The sequence below is a fragment of the Syngnathus scovelli genome, chromosome 3, assembly GCF_024217435.2.
Source record: "Syngnathus scovelli strain Florida chromosome 3, RoL_Ssco_1.2, whole genome shotgun sequence".
Taxonomy (NCBI): Eukaryota; Metazoa; Chordata; class Actinopteri; order Syngnathiformes; family Syngnathidae; genus Syngnathus; species Syngnathus scovelli.
This window is the reverse complement of record NC_090849.1, coordinates 13007706-13027372: the sequence shown is the minus strand read 5'-3', so window position 1 is coordinate 13027372 and position 19667 is coordinate 13007706. Positions and strand designations below refer to the sequence as shown.

The following is a 19667-nucleotide window of genomic DNA, read 5'->3' as shown; positions in this document are numbered from 1 at the left end:
TAACATAGTACCGTATTTTCCGGACTATAAGGCGCACCTAAAAACCTACAATTTTCTCAAAAACCGACAGTGCGCCTTATATATGGACCAAATTCCTAAATTTAAACTGGCCCGAAGCATTGTGTCATGAAATCAATCATAAGTGACCCGCTGAAGACTATGAATCAAAGAGACTATGGATCATTATTTTGTGATTATAAAGTAATTTGTTGCGTCTGAAGTTGAAATAAAAAAGATAAAATGGAGAATGATTTGATTTGGATTGAAAATCTGACATGATGCATTAATGGTGCGCCTTATAGTCTGGTGCGCCTTATATAAGGACAAAGTTTTAAAATGGGCTATTCATTGAAGGTGCGCCTTAAAGTCCGGAAAATACGGTACTTTCTAATACGTAATACGTCCTCAAGGAAGCATTTTTAGTCTGAATAGTAGTGGTTCATATATGAATCCCTGCGTAATGCAATGGGTGACATCTACACACACAAATTCTTTATTACCATCTATCCATCCATTTTCCGTACCGCTTAGTCCCCACGGGGGTCGCGGGCGTGCTGGAGCCTATCCCAGCCGTCATCGGGCAGTAGGCCGGGAACACCCTGAACCGGTTGCCAGCCAATCACAGGGCACACAGAGACAAACAACCATTCGCACTCGCACCTAGGGACAATTTGGAGTGCTCAATCGGCCTACCAAGCATGTTTTTGGGATGTGGGAGGAAACCGGAGTGCCCGGAGAAAACCCACGCCCGGGGAGAACATGCAAACTCCACACAGGGAGGGCTGGAGGTGGAATCGAACCCGCACCCTCCTAACTGTGAGGCGGACGTGCTACCCAGTGCGCCACCGAGCCGCCTTCTTTATTACCAATAGATACAATTTAATGGCAAGCACGTGTAATGATCTTTGTTTTTGTTGACTTTGTTTTGATTGGATTTAATTTTGATTCATGTGTCATATCATGTCAACTGACAACAGTTCTTCTCGGTCCAGCTTCTTGTGTCGACTAATCGGCTTCCATTATTCATGTTTCGTTCAGGTGTGCCTTGTTTTAAGCGGTGTTTAGAAATCCAAGATGCCGACTTGCATTTTCAGAGGATTTGTACGAAAAGACGTGGGTCCCAAAGTGACAACAGTTGAGAATCACCGATTTAGCAGCACGCGCACAAAAAACATAACAATGACTGTAATTCAAACCATCCATTATCTGAACCTCTTATCCTCACGGGGGTTGCGGGTGTGCTGGAGCCTCCTCCAGCAGTCATTGGGCGGTAGGCTGGGTACACCCTAAACTGCTGACTGAAAGTCTTTAAATAAATTATTTATTTTGTAGAAAGTCATTTAACTGTTTGCTAACTATTTTTTACACTCTTGGACACAAAAGGAAGGTTGGATATTGGTCTGTAATTACCCATCACATGCATTTTTTTTAAGAAGTGGTTTGAGTGTACAGAAGATAAATGACTGTAGTATATTGCCTAATAAATGACTATTAATCATGTTGAGTTCAACAGTACCAACTGGCAGAGCATCTTTGAGTGAGAATGCATTCGCTCTGTTACACACAAAATATATGATCAGCTCATCGTCAGTCAGCCCATCTGTAAATGACTGCCAGCATTCAACATTTGACAAACTGCTGTTGGTTTTGAACCAAAGATCTGTAGCACAGACAAAAAAAAGTCAACATAACACTGGACAGGCTGTATTGACAGTAAGAACACAAGATAGAAAAAGGAAAAAAAGCCTGATAAAAGGAGAAAGCAGAAGAGAACAAGAGAGGTATGGAGGATATGTAAGGTCGGCTCTGTGGAGTGAGCAGGTTAATTTTTCATGCTGTGGTTTGCAGTGTCCAGACCAGACCAGGCCAAATGTATGGCTTGCTGCAGTTTCTCGAGAGAGCACTTGTTGTTTGAGGCCCCCCGGGCAGGTTTCTTGTTGGGTCTCTCCATAAATTGCTACCATACAAGTGAATTACTCCATGATGTGTCAAGGAGACAGCCAACAGCCCTATAGGCATTAAGCCACACACTTATTTTCTTTCCCCCTCATAGTAATTCTTCAATGACAGCTAGTTCAACAAACTGAGATATCCAAGTCCAACAGTATGCTGAGCTAAACTGGAGTGTTTTTTTTTTTTTTGGTGCTTAAATTTAACACAGCACTGAGATGTGTGTATTCAGAATAATGAAGCCAATCTCAAATGCTCAAAGTAACACTCTTAAAGCATTGGAGCAGTGAGGCTAATTCTACTACTACAGATGAAAGAAAAAAAATTGCAGTACTTGCAGTTTATTTATTATCTGACACTGAAAAATATTTCATTTTGAAAAGTGACCGGATTCTCTCCCTTACATCCGTCTATAACTTACTCTTGACATATGGGGTGGCTCAGTGGCCATCTCCAAGGTTGTGGGTTCAATCCTCAACCCTGATGACCCTGTCCAAGTGTCCTTGAGCAAGACACTCAACCCTAATTTACTCACAGTGGGCCTGCAGCCTCCCCTTGGTGTATGAATGTCTGTGTGAATGGATGAATGTGAGTGAAGCGCTTTGGGCATCGTACGGTGTAGATAAAGCACTACCGTATTTTCCGGACTATAAGAAACTACTTAAACTACTATAAGGCATACCTTCAATGAATGGCCCATTTTAAAACTTTGTCCTTATATAAGGCGCACCATTAATGCAACCTGTCAGATTTTTAATCCAAATCAAATCATTCTCCATTGTATTTTTTTTATTTCAACTTCAGATGCAACAAATTACCTTATAATCACAAAATAATGATCCATAGTCTTTTTGATTCATGATTCATAGTCTTCAGCGGGCCACTTATGATTGATTTCAAACCACACAATGCTTCGGGCCAGTTTAAATTTAGGAATTTGGTCCATATATAAGGCGCACCGGACTATAAGGCGCACTGTCGGCTTTTGAGAAAATTTTAGATTTTTAGGTGGGGCTTATAGTCCGGAAAATACAGTACATAGTAAGTGCAGTCCATTTACCATTAACCATATGTCATTTGTCATAGGGAAAACAATGTGAACATTAGAAACAGAATCCAACTCTCAGCCACTCATTTGCTCATGATTTACTTTTAAACGGTTGCCTATGATCAGTATTTGTGCAATGACTTCTCATCTTAGTTTAGCAATTTGGAAGTGGAATTTTTCACCCATAGACAGTTTTCTGGTTTTCATGATGGTTACACCTCTAACTGTATCCTGTGGATGCAAAGGTCAAAAGTCCTAAACTGAGTGTAGACATTCAGCACTGTGTATGGTTGGAACAATCAATAAGATATAGGACCAACCAGAACAACAAAAGACACCCACCCGTCTGTCTCGGTGCTTTTGCTCAAACGGTACTTCCAAGTTGTCTTATCAGATGCAGTATCAAAAAAATGAAATGCTGATTCATCTATTGATACTCAATCTGCAGTATAAATAAATAAATAAATAAATAAATAAATAAATAAAGTATAAATAAAGTATAAATAAATAAATAAATAAATAAATAAATAAATAAATAAATAAATAAATACATAAATACATAAATACATAAATAAATAAATACATAAATAAAGGGATTTTCTTTACTCAGAGTTGGGAAATGTGTTTCGGTTGCAGAAACCCATAGATTTATTTTAATGTCACTTAAGCACTCGTTTCTTGAAAAATCTTTTCAAACATTGCACATGGCAAGTTGGCTGACCATCCACTATTCCAGTGTTTCCTCACCTTTATTGAGCCAAGGCACCCATTTTATAGTGGTAAAATCTTACAGCACACCATCAAACATGTCATAAAAGTACTTAAACTTGAAATCCAACTGCAAAGGACAGTCAGGACTGCCGAGATGATAATTGGAATCCCCGACCCACCTACTCTCGAAGACTTGCACTCTGTAAGAACTAAGACAACGGCTATCAAAATTCTATTGGACATCTTGGTCACTACATTTTCCAGCTTCTTCCCTCAGATAGGTGCCATCGAACCTGCAAACTAAAAACAGCAGACATTCCAAAAGCTTCTTCCCTTTTCCCATTAACTTCTTAAATAACAGACTTAGAATTCTTTTGTGAATTTCCCAATTTTTGCCCATTATGCACATCTCTGGTGTGATATTATTCGTATGACCACACCACTGGACAATTATCTGCATTATTTGCACAATTGTATTAGCATTACCGTTCAACTGGTCCCCTTATATTGTTCGCTGACTCTATTTATATAAAAGTATATTTTTCATTTAGTGGTCTGTTTGCTGTTCAACTACCAGAAATAGATTTCTTGCGTGTTTAATATAATTGGCCAATAAAGACGATTCTGATTCAGGTAAAAAAAATCAATTCACTCACTAAGTGACTTTGTGTGAAATCTGGGATTTTTTTGAGGCTGCTACATATATTTGCAGAAAGACACGTGTTGTTGTCTGAATGACATAAGCATAAGCTTGTTTTTTTTTTTTTTTTAACCAGACCTAAATACGTGGTTCAACAGTGAAAATGTGTTGGTATGTAATCTGGTGTGGAACATTTGACTTTAACGCAGCATTGCAGAGTTCATGTACGGTGATATTTTTCTAAACTGCAATTTTTTATAGTCTTGCGGAAGATTTTTGGTTGACGAACCTTATCATTTATTTCCCGTAGCCATGCTGTAGTTGGCAGACGATACTTAAGCTCAGTTGACCAAAATCCACAATTTTACACAATACTTGAAATGAAACATGGATTTTTGGCCTCGATCTGTTACATTCCGGGTGTGGACAAATTGCTGTATATGTTATCCAACTAGATGATTTATGTCAACATTAACTTGCTTTGGCTTATTTGTAATTTCTTGACGAATTGTGTGCAGTGTGTAAAAGCCTGGCTTCTAGTATATTTTGGTGTGTACTTGAAACAATTTTCTCATCTGCTTCAGATTCCCGCCCCTCAATCCAGAATCAACACGTTATGCAGTATTTTTCTAACCAATTTGGCATGCTAACTGTATTAACTGCATTAAATACTGTGATTATGGGAACATATTGAACCCATACCATAGAGGAAGAAGCAACGAAAAGCTGTTCTTGTACACGAATATCATACAGCACGAGCATGACAGGCTTCCTCTTCTCAGTTTGCAGCACAGCTGAGACTAAGCTTTTGAAAGAGACTAGTGTTTGAATGGCTGCAATGTGGGGAGCTCTGAGTCTCTAGCTATGGATTAAGCTCAAAGCAAATAGTAGCATTGAAGAAAACTGAGGTAATCTCCTCTCTTCCATGGCTTGCTCTCCATACCTGTTCCCCTGTTGTTGTTTTTTTTTAATCTCCTTACTGAATTAGTTTTTACAAAGCTGTTCAGAGAAGGGTTTGAGTTGCAGAGGTTATCTTAACATGAGAATGATCTCGTGTCTGTTTCTCTTAAAGTCCATTTGCCAAAAGACATGACCAAAAGTCATGTAGCGATTGTCCTTTAAAAGTAACATCATGGAAGATTACAGCGTGTTTTTGATAAATATGGCAGGTTTTGAACAGAAGCTAGCAGACATGAACATCAAAGTACGGACAAGTAGCATTTGGAGATGTGCACTCTGCGACCTGACTCAGCGGTGTATCAGAACCTCTTCATCATACTCACTCACTAACTGTCAAATCCAGTTTAATCACCTACAGTGCTCGAGATGATTTACCCCACAGCGCTCTGTATTAGCATAAAAGTACTTTCGTTTTGCATCTTGATGCGTTTCGTTCCTGTTTCACGGAAGATTCAAGGCATAAAAGAAAGTTCCCTCCCAGGAATCAGCATACTAACTGCCTATATATTGCTTCTCTCCTTGTAGTACTGTGATGATCAAATAATAATTAAATTCACTGAAAACAATCTATTTCCTGTTGCTTGCAACTCTTTTAATGAGATGATTAACAGTAAAAGCGTTTGATGTGAACGCTTCATGATTCACAAGCCACACAACTAATGATGACTCAGAAGCAGAGGTGGGAAGAGTAGCAACACATTCAACTCGAGAGGACTGTTATTTCAGAATAATCGGACTCAAGCAAAAGTATTCCTCTTGAGTAAGATTAAATAAGTATTCTGTAAAAAAAAAAACAACTCAAGTACTAACAGGTAAGTATCTGCAGGCGTTTATTTTTATCAGACTGAAAAATACAAATATAATATTCATGTGTAAATTCACCCAATGTCTAACAATGACTAAACAAATGAAATCTTGAATGAAAAGGAACAATGGCATTTGTTATATTTCCATTCATCATCAAAGAAGGGGAACTTCTGTGGGATTCTTTTAAGTCAGTGTACTTCTTCAGATTGTCGGGTTGGATAATCTGTTGACAGAAAAAATATCAAGGAGGCTACAGGGGAATTTATTCATTGAAATAAATTCAGCACCACATCAAGATTGTGAAAAATTCTGTAGCATAGATACTTGAGTGCCTCAAGTTATACATGGAGCTTTTGTAAAATGACATTTCCCCTTTTAAAACAACACAGATGACAGTTCATTGTGAAACTGTTACTTTTTGTGCACTTAAATGTAAACAGGAACCTTATTTCAAGCCAGAAGTATTTTTCCTGAAAATAAGTCAGATGCTGGTGCAGGAGTCTCCAACGTGGTTCCCCCAAGGACCACATGAGTAGCTTGTTTAAAAAAAAAAAAGCTACCAGTGATTTCTCAAGAGTGTAGTAAAAGTGATCGTTTGAAAATATAAACAAGGACATTTATAGAAACAAAGTGGTATTAAAATGTTATTTCCTGATCAAGCATATCCTAATACAGTCCCTGACAAAAGGTCTGTCGCTAGAAACAAAAGCCTATATCCTGACTTTGCATCCATTACCTTTAGAAATGACTCATGAAAGCTGAAACTTTCCCAAATGAGGTGTAATGTATGAAAATAAATTTGTTTCACTGCAGAAATATTGATCATTTAATGAAAACAGAAGGGTCAGATTTCGGCAAGACAAAGGTTGTGTGGCCTTGTCAAACAATGCACCCGTAGTTTACAGCCTCACCTGTGCTCACTAATTGATCGGTTAATTAGTGGGTGTGTATAAAAAACAAATTATAACTGTGTCAGTTTGAATACTTTTTTGTCTATTTGTGTCCTGTGATTGGATGGCAACCACTTAATTAATTAATTAGGGGTGTTCAGTTCTTTCACCCAAAATCAAATGGGATAAGCTCAAGTGTCAGTTTGAATGTTTTTTTTTTGTCTTTTTGTGCCCTGTGATTGGATGGCAACCACCTAATTAAATTAGGGGTGTACACTTCTTTCAACCAAAATTAAATGGGATATGCTCTAGCACACCTGCAACCCTAGTGAGGACGGACAGATGGACGGATGGATGGACAGATGGATGGACGGATGGTCACACTAACTGTCACGCTTCCCACATTTACCGCTTCATGCTCCCGGATGAGGTAAACAGAACTAGGGACGAATAAGAGCATGAAGTGATTCTGTACAGGAAATGCACTCAAACTCATTTGAACGAGTCGATTGCACCAGACTCAAGCCCCATTTTCCGCTCCCCTTCAAAAATGTTTATATTATTACATAAAATGGAACAGAACTAAATAAATCAGTCATTGATACATCAAACTTGCTTTAGCCCAACATTTGTGCACTACACTATATTTTTTAAAATGTTCCCATCACTTAAATTTTGATACACGTTATACAGATCAGCAAAATGTTTGATGGTATTAATTTACAATATGCCCGATGACTGCTGGGATAGGCTCCAGGACGCCTGTGACCCCCGTGGGGACAAGCGGTGTAGATAATGAATGGATGGATCTCAAAGGTAACTAAACTGTTGCATTAGTGACTTAACACTGCAGAACTCTGTCCTGACACTGCCCCCTTCCCCCAACAGGTAAATAAATCTTATTCACATGGGAGGACAGAGTATCATGTTGACTTTTTTACTTCCAGAAAACCAGACAATAAAATGCCACTTTTTGTTTTCGGGTGGGGAACCAGCTCCGAGGATAGGATAATAGCTAACCATTTAAAAATGAGCTTGAAAGGTTTGTGCGTGTGCGTGCAGGCGTGCCACCACATCTGACAGTTTAAAATAATGACATGTGTTAACTCGGGGGCGAGAGTTCTCGATTATGTTGTTTTTAATGACGTTGTATTCAACATCAGCAACCTTCTGGTAAACTGCAATCCATAAAAGTGCTGGAATTGTGGCTGGTTTCTGTTAAGATTGACTGTCTCTTCATTTTGGATGAAAGGATGCGATGGGAGGCGAGAGAGAGAGAGATCGAGAGAGAGAGAGGGAGAGCGAGCGAGCGAGAGAGAGAAAGCGAAAGAGAGAGAGAAAGAGAGAGAGCGAGCGAGCGAGAGAGAGATTTTAATCACTCCTGTCGCTTTAAGGACTCTTATCAAACGCTTATTATGCGAATAGAGAGCAACGTGAGCCACTGAGCAACCAAGGGAAGGACTGGAGTGGATTTGTGGGGGAAGCCAACATTATCCGAGCTGGAATGGACCGCTACTCTGCCGTATGGAGTTTGATTTCACACTGGACCGCTGTCTGATTCGGACGCTTCGGATCGGTTCGGCTATATTGCGCACAAGTATCACGCAACACTTGAAGTACAGCGAGGAATAATATCTTCCAACTCAACACGCGGGGATTATTGAAGGACCACATCAGACCTCGGTTGACCACCAGGGGTTCGGTCTCGACCGGATAGTACCCCGAGCTCTTTTTGACATTGGATCATGGATCGGGGAGGTGGGGAAACAACAACGGCCAGAGACATGATTTCTCTGCACTGTTTGCGCCCTGCAGCGAGGTTCGGCGTTGGCGCTCTGTCAATGTTCCGATGCAACAAAAGTTACAAAGCGAGTCTAATTCGTGGATTTTGAACTGGATCTGCCATTTTGCACCTGCTTTAGCAGATAGCGCCTCGACACGGTGCAGATTCGTGACCAAAAGCGTGTGGCTTTTGCCTTCCCCTCCTCACGCTTATGTTTATACTTGCGCGTTTGCTTGTCGTAATGGAGATCGCCGAGGTTTTTTACCCAAGGTCATTGAGCGTCCAAGGCTTGAGTTACACACACGATCATTTATAGTCGTTGCAGCGTAGCCAAGGATCGTTCACTGTGTTTTGTTTGTGATTCCACGGCGCAGACAGACAGCGTCTCCCGTGGAGTTCTGTTTGCATTGGTTTTGACACTCCAAGACCCCCCCACCCCACCCCGCCCCCCTTTCCTCCGCCCCCCTTTCCCTCCTCATAACATGGATGGGAAATTGAAGAAGGGTCGGAGATGCCGACCCAAGAAGGAAACGGTGAGAAGGTTGCGAGAAACGGGGAGCAAAGACCCCTGCAGCCCCGATCTCAACTCCACGTACTCTGACAGGGAGGAACACAGTCCAAATAGGGACGCTAAAAGGGCGTCGCACCCCGCAGCGGCCGCCAGATCACCGCGCACTCCCCGGCGGAAGAGACGGGAGTCCAGCTCACAGGAAGAAGATATCATTGATGGATTTGCTATCGCCAGTTTCATCAGTCTGGACAGTCTGGAGGTAAGCAGGATGCACATTATTACCTCCGGTCTGCTCACACAAAAGTACATTTCTCCTTTGGGGGTACAGTGGCTCTCCACTGAGGTATATTACCTTGCTAGACCACGGAAGGCCAAACTTTTTCCACAGAGAGCCTTAGGAAAATGCAAAGAAAAGGATAGTCACTTCATCTTATGTTGTGTAACATTCTAAAATCATTCTAAAATCAACCCATTATAGCCCACTTGCTATCAGTGACAATGCAAAGGTAATCATTTGGGTCATACCTAAAGTTAATGTGCAAAAGTTGTGTGGAGTAGCATGGTGACCAATGTTCCTCACAATTCTGAGGTTGGGTGTTCGAATTCAGGCTCTTGAAGTTTTCAAGTTTTTCTTGTGCTTGGGAGAGTTTTATTTAGCTTCTGTGTGTGTGTGTGTGTCTGTACACACAGACATACACACACACACACACACCACACACTTTATTGTGAGACTACACAGCTGTCCAACAAAAATGGGCAAATGGTCCCTGGGCTGGACTTTGGACACCCCTGATCTAGAGAGATTCCACTTAAAATTTATTGGAGTATATTGGATAAAATTGTCTTTCCCCCTATCCATCCTTATGTCACAGTTGTCTCTGGTTTTGTTCAAAGTACAATATTCTCAAAAAGTCATTTATGGTGTATTTTTATCAACAGACATGTTTTGATTTACGATGACGATGTGCTTACCATTCATTAGTTTTTAAATATGTCTTTTATATAAAGTGACTTTCAGTGCACCCTGCAGTTCAGTTTTTATGTATCAGTGTGAATGGTAGTTGAGTTTGGCTGCCACTGCACCAGTGAATTTTACAAGTTTGCTGCCTTCTGAATGAGACGTTTTGTACTGGCAGCGCACATGCCATTAAAGAAAACAAACAAGTGGTGTCGCTTCTCAAATGGCTTGGATAGTATTGTATCCACATTCACTCAGAGCTGGAAATGCATTCCTGACATTTTGCTTGGTGATGAACACCCTTTTGCAACAGTTAGTTGTGACAGGTTGATTGGCAGGTTACTGATATCTGCTTCTGCCATTACTTCTTCGTCTTTCTAAATGTTAGCAAAATGCTTTCAGGATTGAAAGACATTCTCCTGTGACATTCTCTTATTATCTCATTAAGTGGCAAATGAAAAATAAATCTTTAGTCCCAGTGGGATATCAGTCTTCCCGACAAGGCTGAAGTGTGCCTGTTTTGATTTTCCATGGCATTAAAGGTTGCCTCATTTGAGCTGAGAGTTTTTTTGGGGGGGATCTTTAATAAAGACAGCATGTCCTTAGAGATCTATATTTTAAGATGATGACCTAATTTACAAGCCCAATGATGATACCACAAGGCACCTAATTCCAGCAACTGCCACCCATGAAGGCTCAGCAAAAGAATTAATCAGTCATGTCTCTTTACTCCCACTTAGTTTGATATGGTTAATCGCAGGGTTGCTGCAGAATAAGCTCAGGAGTGCACCACCAGAAAAAAAAAACAGATCAGTAGAATTTACCTGATGATGATCATCAGCTGGTTATCTGTTAACAAGTTTAACCTGCTCAGGTCACGGGTAATTGAATTGTTTTTGCATTTAACTGAACCATTCCACTATGCTTGGAGTGGCATAAAGGAAGTGAGGTGAAAGTGCTTGAATTCTAACCACCAACAACTACTGAGGCACTTTTGAAGTCCTGGAAGAAAGCATCTACTCTAGATCAAATATATTACACCTCATTAAATTTGAGCGTGAGATTACCATTAAGCAGGATGAGCTTACTATTTAGTGTCACGCATGTCATAGCCGTGCTTACATTGTGACATGTTTATGAAGATGTGTGAAGATTCCCTCGTGTGCCATATCTGTGATTATTTCTGCCCTCTTCAGCTTCTCACAGCTGCTGTGTACTTTGAGGATGTCAGAGCAGCTAAGTGCTTTTTACTGGCTTCTCCTCTGCTCCATGCGATTGATTTCTAGGATTCTCTAGCATGGTGCAGTTTTATATTCACATTTGCCATTCTAGTTCAGCTTGTCTTAAATCAAACTGTGTATTATTTTGGCTGTACCATTATTATTATTGCAAGATTCCTGGGAAATAACGTTGGGATAATTTATTCTCACTGAACTGCCTAATGCATATTGAATGAGAACAGAAATCAGTGCACTCTCCAAACAAGCTTTCATTTCAAGGCTAAGTAAATGAAGCAAGATATGGCTGACTACTTGTGGGTAATTGTTCTGATTTTCATACGAACAGCTCTGGTTTATTAAACGATGTAAGTGGACTCGGAGCTGTAATTTTTGCTTTTCCCGGATTTCCTCTGAAATAACTTATTATAATATCTATGCTTTAATAAACAGCAATCATTATTTGTTTACAGCTATAAACATCAGTATTGTTAGCGTATGCACTTTAAATGTGTTGATCATTAAATGTATGTTGAGCTCACCTTCAAAGTAGATGCCTAAAATGAGTGCGTGACCTACGCCACCGGTGCTAATTGCTCATCAGGCTGCCACTTGCAGCATTTTAGCATGGAGCAGTGCTGACCTATTGCATCATGCGCCAAAAAGCTTGCACCTCGCCGGTAGTAAGAGTGTGTGGTTCCTTTTGACCCAGTCAATGTGATTGACGGCCAGCATGATTGTGTTAGTGTAAGACTTCTGTCCCATTAGTATTCTGGAGCATTTATTGAGGCATGGCATAAATATTTCCTTTAATTTTCTTTTTAAAGCACCTCAGTTTAACCTGTTTCATGTTCTTCTTAAGGCCATCATCACCTCATTGTTCTGTTTTAGCCTGGGACCCGGGCACAGTTGTTACCGAACGTTCAGTAATGTAATTTCTTATTGCACTCTTTGGTGTTTAAAAACTGATAGTTTCCAGCTCCCGAGATACTGGCTTAGACTCGAGCATGGCCTGCCTTGATCCTGTATCCCAATTCATTACATCTGAAAGCCATTTTCCGTCATGCCTACAAAGCCATTTTCCGCTATGCCTACATATGATATTAAGGCCATGTTTATATTTTTGTGAATTTCCCGTCTCTGAACCTGGAAAAAATGATGACACAAAAACAACTGTCATGATTTGACATTGAATTGAATTGAAGAATCAGCTCCCTTTGAGACTGTGATGTTTCAATCTGTGTTGCCTCTAAACAAACTCAAATAATTGTGCCATTACCTTTGCTGAGGAAGTTTTCCAAATGCTGAGCAGTTAATTCCCATGGATAGATGAATTTCACCTGAAAGCAGTGTTCTGAAACAATTACTCTAAGCTTCTGCTGCTTTGCTGTTGATATTGAACAAGTGAGTAGATGATAAATAATGTCACAGCATTAAAGATTTTTGATTTGCTCTGTTTGCTCTCTGAGTAATGTTGGAGTCACTAATCCCTTCTCGTTAATCCCAAATCCCGCTGTCCATCTGCTTTCAACATAAATTTATAGTGTAGATTATCTTGTGGTGTTTTTTTTTTTTGTTCTGCAGAATAAATTGTTAAACCAAATCTAATGAGGTTTTAGGTTTATTTAATTGCATTTGAGTAGTGGTGTCAAGGTAAGACTTCTGAGAGTGAGGCAGACCATTTTATTATAGTGTCATTTCTTTTTTTGCTTGAAAACCTGCCCTTTTATAAAGCTTTCTTTTTATTACTTCCGATAAGAGTAGTTAAGTGTGATTGCTCTTTTTTCCTTAAGGTTCTGTTTTACACAGATCATCTATTGTTGGCCACAATGCAGCTCTATAGAGTATCATGGGTAAATTAAGTTTTCTGCCCACAGGGATCTTGACAGTAATGGTTAGGAAAGCTGAGAATTGCTGCTTCACTTTCTGCAGCCATAGTTTCCCATCTGGTCCTCGAATTTAAGCTAGCAGCATTGCAGTTATAATTGTTTGTCTTTGAATGTAATTAGAACTGCCACTATTCAATATTTTATTCCAGACATTACTGGTAGTCATGATATGGTGGACATAATGAATTTGACCACAGGTATATTGGACTCATTCAAAGCACTGTGACAAATGCTGGGTGGGGGAATAGGCATGCCATGTAAAAAAGTCCCAGAATAAATAGAAACGAAATGAGGTACATTCAATTTAATAATTTATGAAACAATCTGTTTTTATTTATACTCTTCATATAACATAATTTTCAGTAGTACATGACATTCATTTAATTGGTGGCAAAAATCTCATAAGCCCACAGCAGCATTAAAATTCCTTATATTTTATATTATTTATATTATAAAAATCTATTGTATTTAAAAGCCTATTGCATTGAGTGACGAACACTTGCGAGTGTTTGCAAATGTTGCATTCTCGTCTGGGTTTGTTCAAGGTCGCAAACGCTAGGCAAACAGTTGCCAGACGTTCCCAGACAATACAATACATCATTACTCTTTGTAATTTTCTCAAGACTGCATCGCACATCATTTGTGCTTGTGTTATCTGACCTACGTTTAGTAACAGAGGAGGTTGGACTGCTTGCTGAATAAATAAATCAAGTCAATGAGTTTACCAACTTGATGTAATGCGTGCTTCCTTAGGCTTGAATGGATAAATAGGATGTTTTTTTGTTTTTTTATGAATGCCATGATCTTCCATGCGCTACAGTGCAGATAAATGGTGTACTGTACTTACACTCCAAGCTACGTGAGTCACTGTTGATGTTCATGATCAGGCAGCACATTAGTGCCACCGGTCTTGTTTGATGTTGTCACTTTTCCCATTGGTGATAACGCTGATAAACAACTGGGCTTTAATTAAATGGGTAAGACCCCCCCCCCCCCACCCCCCCTTCCCCTACAGATGCTCTTTTTCACTGGGTCAGAAAGTAGAAAGTGCTAGTGGGATGTCCCCCAGCTGTCCGACAATCTTGCTGATAAATGCGCCATCATATACGCAGGATTTTTTTGTGTAACAGCGCTTAGCCATTAAACAGTGGCCTAAATACACACCACAAAGATTCCAGTGCACTACAGATGCTCAACAGGAGTTAAATCACATGCATGACCACTTGTACTACATCTGTGTGCAGTTCAGAGGTAGTGTAATTGCATTCGTTTATATTAATTATTTCCAAAACTGTGATCAGTCATTACAGTATGTAAGAGTACCCTCAAACTCATTTGGTTATGTCTGGGCAAAAGAAAAAACCTAAAGTCCCCCCTTTTTAATGTGTTTAATTAATCAATATTTTTAGTTCAATAAATACAGAGCCTGGAGTGTCTCTGAAAGTTAACCAGTAAATACATGTTGAAGTATTTCATAAAAACAACTTTCAAAACATTTAAAATCAATCATAAGGTGAAAGCACATTAAATGGGCAACATGAAAAGATGATATTGCCCAGATGCTGATAACATCATAATATGTTAATTTGTGTGTGTGTGTGTGTGTGTGTGTGTGTGTGTGTGTGTGTGTGTGTGTGTGTGCGTGTGTGTGTGTGTGTGTGTGTATTTTCAATTTCATACATTCATTTCATACACAAAGCAACTCAGTGTGCTTCACACAAGAAAGGGAAACATGTCCAACCATTTCCAAACCCAACAGTTAATGACATCCAGAAGCAAATAATTAACACATAAACAGACTAAACAGATAAACACATGAACAGAAAACCATTAAAACATTTAGAGGTAAATTAAAAAAAACTGCTTGGTCATATGGAAATCTAATCACACAATAGAACCCACATTTTGTTTTTATCTATTTAATGTTTTTCTTGATACAATATGGATTTATTTATTAATGATATCTATTTGTAGGTAGTTCTCACATTTTTTTTTCCAAGTAGTGGCGTTTGTTTAGGAGGCAGTGGAACAAATATATTCGATTTAAGAGTTCTATTTTAAGCCATTCTATTTGTCTATTTTGAGGTTTATTTACATGGGACGACAAGCCCTCCAAATAAGAATCTGTTTTCAACCAGCTTAGCATATGAGGAATTTCTAAAGAGTACAAAATCGACAACATAACAGACACATATTAAGTGGTACATAAAAGCATGTGGGCAGCTTGTTGCAAGCATGTATATTTATATCCATTTCCTTCTTGTCCTCCCGGGTTGCCTTACATCTTCCTGCTTGTGTTTTCATTGCGGTGAATGGCAGGATGTAATTACGCTGTGATTAAGATGCTCTCTCCGAGCCCAGCTTTGGCGCTGCGCTGTTTGAGGGTTGCCTGGTAATTGTTCACTGCTGATTTGCCCCTCTTGTTTTGCTCTTTATGACTCTTAAACTGCTTGATAAATCTTATTAAAGAATTTTGACAATAGACATTTCATCTGCTCATTTGTAGAACTGTAGATTAATTGCATGTTTTTTTTATTTATTTTACTTTATTTGTCGCTTAGCTGTTGTAATTTACAGCTTTATGATGTACTGACTTAATATTCGTCAAAGTATTTATGATGACCGAGCACATAAGTGAGTGGAGAATTTGTAGTAGAAAATAATTCTTCATGTGAAAGGCCACTCTGTATGTTGTTCATGAAGGAATGACTGGTTTCCTATTCAGCAAAGGCTTTCATTGACATAGCAAGAGAGATGTTTAACCATCACCATTATTTAAGTTCCTTTTTGACATTTAGCGTACTTTCAAGCGTGGGCGTTGCAGACCTGTCGTTTGGATTAATTGTGGCGTGTGCTTTTGAAGTGGGTGTTAAATTTGAGAGTTTTGAAAACTAGCCACTTTTATCAATGAAGAATGTTTTTCCACTTTTCCAACACAAGAGGAGCAACAATATATTTTCCTTTCTGTCTGTCATAATAGATCCAAAATATCATCATAGTATCAAAAGATGCGTTATGCATCAGATTTACTGTACTTCTAAAGCAGGGGTGTCAAACTTTTTTTTTTCGCTGGCCGCATTGTAGTCATAGCTTCTTTCGGAAGGCTGTTATGACTGTCAACCCAAATAAATGTATGAGCACCTCATATTATATACAGTAAAAGCTACAAAACAAACAAACAAACAAACAAACAAACAAACAAACAAACAAACAAACAAACAAATAGCTCGTTTTCAAATCAGACGAGTAAAAACTGGTCAGATAAAAAAAAAAAAGGATATTAAAAGTGAAGACAACTTGCAATTCTAGTAATGACACAAATTTGATGCACAATTTGTCTTCGCATAAAATGATTTGGCGGGCTGTATCTGGCCCCCCGGGCCTTGAGTTTGACACCTGTGTTCTAAAGGGTAGAATAATAAAACTAGACACACAGTGTGAAAAGCAAAATCTAGCCCACGTTTTTTTTTTTTCCTGCAATTTGGTAACAAGCTGTAAATGAGCCTCTATTAGATATAATCACTTGTTTTAACAATTATTCCAATGTTATTAGCATGACTCACACAGTCAGGACTCTTGTCTGGTTAGTCATGGTTTAGTTGAGCATCTTCCTTGTTAAAACAATTAGTGTTAACAGTTGTCGCCTTTTGCTTCTACCACTTGCCACCAACACTGGGTTGTTTTTTTCAAACACAATTCCCCGTCTCCTATTGTATCTACCTCACTCCTTGTCACATTTTTACGAGTTGTTTTGTTAAGTGTTCGTTGAAGCTGAATGTGCATTTGGACCCGGAAGCTGCGAACAAATTGCCTACATAGGGATCAATAAAGCTGTCTGAATCTGAATCTTTATCTCTTCATAGCGATGCCAGTTTGTCAGTCAGTAGCTAATTACAGCTCATAGTTAATTGATGTTGTGATTACATTTAAAGAGATGTCTGTCACTCTTTCTGAGTGTATGTGCCATCATAGCCAAGTAAGGATTATTGCTTCAGTGTTTTGCGTGACAGCTTTGGCAGCTGTATAATACACTGTGGCCAAGATAATAGAGCACAGAGGGTAGTTATGCAATGCAGATTTTCTTCCTTTGCCATTGCCACTTCCATTTGCTGTCTCAATGACATTTGCTTGACAACTCAAGGAGAAGCTGCCACATTCACTTTTCTTGCTGAATTGAAGTCCTTTGTCACCATTCCTAGCTTTACTCATCAAAACTAAATGGATGTTGGGAAAGGGGACTTTAAGGCAATATAAGATCAATTCCATTTGTCTGACATCCTGCTATCTGCCTTACAACCACTATAACCTCATAATTCGAGATTTTTTGGATTGGAAGTTTTAATTTTTTCAAACTAGTTTAGATTTGGTGGCGCTGTATTCAGTCCATTGCAATACCTAAAGGATAAATATATACAGTTTTCAGTACCCTTTTAAAAATGTCAAATGTGTTGGGTTCAGTTCTTTTATTTAAATTATTTAAAGAAGGTTCAAAATGTGTTTTTGTTTGATAAAGTGTATTCTAATTAATAGCTATCCTTATATTTGTTTTAATTTATACAAATAAAAAGTACTCAAATTTCTTTATCTGTCAATTATTACTCCACTGCCTATTATTGAAACTTTAGCAGTTGGGTAACGCTTTATTGATTTTAGACCAGTTATTTTATTAAGACAATGTCAAAAGGAATTTCAGGGTCATGCAATAAAGAATTATTCACATCTCAATTCACATTGACATCATACAGAAACAGAAGACAGATGGACTGACAATAGAGGTGTCAGATGTTTCATTTTACCTTTCCCAATGTGCTTGTAAGTTGGAGGCAAATTCTGTTGTTGCAACTTAATGATTTGACACCTCTGTGTAACCGCTAAAGGCGTATTTTCCAATATCTTCTTATTACACCGCACCCAGAGGGGTAGTACAGTTGTGGGAAGAGGAGCACCTTGTTATTAAGTGCTTACAGAATAAACAATGCTTCAGGCCATGGTACATGAAGCAAACATCCACTAAACTGACAAGTCTATATTATTTTTAATCATTATAAAAATAGTGGCAATACACATTTGTAGCAGCTTAATTATTGTTTAAAGTGTTTTAAAATGATATTCAGTATTGCATGTTTCTGAAATGCTGCAGGGAACTCCAGCTTTAGGTGTTATGTTTTTGACAGGCTTGAGCGCTTGCCAGCTCTAATAGTGAATCATGAATCATTCAATCATCTTTAAAAGTCAATGTTGCATCTGTGTGCTCACCAGGAGTGTGTGCTAGAAATACAATGGACTATACAGTATATAGTGATGCGACATATATGTCAGATACCCTTTGCAAGAAAATCTGCAAAAACATGACAAGCTCTGTCATCCATGGTTAAATCTACCATGTAAAATCATGCATTCTTTGGGAATGTCAATCCTTTTACTCACTGCATTGCTTATCCTCTCCAGTCAGCAATGACTGTTTTTAATCTGCTGGTTGCTCATGCATATATCAAAGAGAGTAAACTACATCTGCTTCCCTCCTGCAAACAGGCCACAGCTTATTTCAGAGCGGCCACTTTGTCAGTGTGTCTGAAATGAGGGCACACATCCCGGCACCAGCAGTATTTAAACCAAGCTGTGGAATGAGATCAAAATTACACACACACACACACGCACGCACGCACGCACGCACACACACAATGCCGGTCGCTGAGTCAATAAAGAAAACAGCCAGTGAATGAGAGAACAAACAGTATTCTGTGCCAAGATACTGTTATCAATCCCAATTCCAAGGCCTACTATATAATCCCTGCATTACCGACATGCACTGTAGGTATGACTTGTGTTGCAGGTCTTCATTTGACAAGATCACAGGTTACGGAATTGAGTGAGTTAATACTGCAGGCACTGTCGGTATTTGTATGACTTGTGTTGCAGGTCTTCATTAATGTTACAAGATCACAGTTTATGGAATTGAGTGAGTTAATAACAAGGAAAGCCCTCAAATAAGATTGCTTTAAAGAGATTTGATTCTATGACTTGGTGGAAATGTAGTCTTTACTCTTCTTTTCTGGCTTTAGGTGTTGGAATGTAATAAAGAAAGAAATTGATTCTTTGTTGAGCATTTATTGTTTATTTTAAGAACAACCTACTTATAGTCGTGGCGGGACTCTGCAACGTTAACATAATTTGCAAAATGAATATTTCACTGCCATTTGCCATAAACCTTAATAAAAGCACTAATATTTTGTACATTGTTGTGTTGAACTGCTCAATGTGGCATCAGAATAGTGAAGGCTTGCTAACACCGGGCCTGGAGCC

General features: G+C 39.0%; 1 protein-coding gene across 8 annotated transcripts in view; it reads left to right on the top strand.

Moving 5' to 3' along the window:
- Positions 1 to 8394: 8394 nt before the first annotated feature.
- The window catches only part of fbrsl1 (fibrosin-like 1), a 228393-nt gene continuing 217120 nt past the window's right edge, over positions 8395 to 19667 (top strand). For 5 of the 8 annotated variants that reach the window (XM_049763971.2, XM_049763970.2, XM_049763969.2 and 2 more), the window contains exon 1: positions 8395 to 9559. In XM_049763971.2, the coding sequence (XP_049619928.1) occupies positions 9272 to 9559 (288 nt within the window). In that variant the 5' untranslated portion in view covers positions 8395 to 9271. The remainder of the gene's footprint in view (positions 9560 to 19667) is intronic. The other 3 variants (XM_049763975.2, XM_049763974.2, XM_049763973.2) reach the window with 1 other exon arrangement.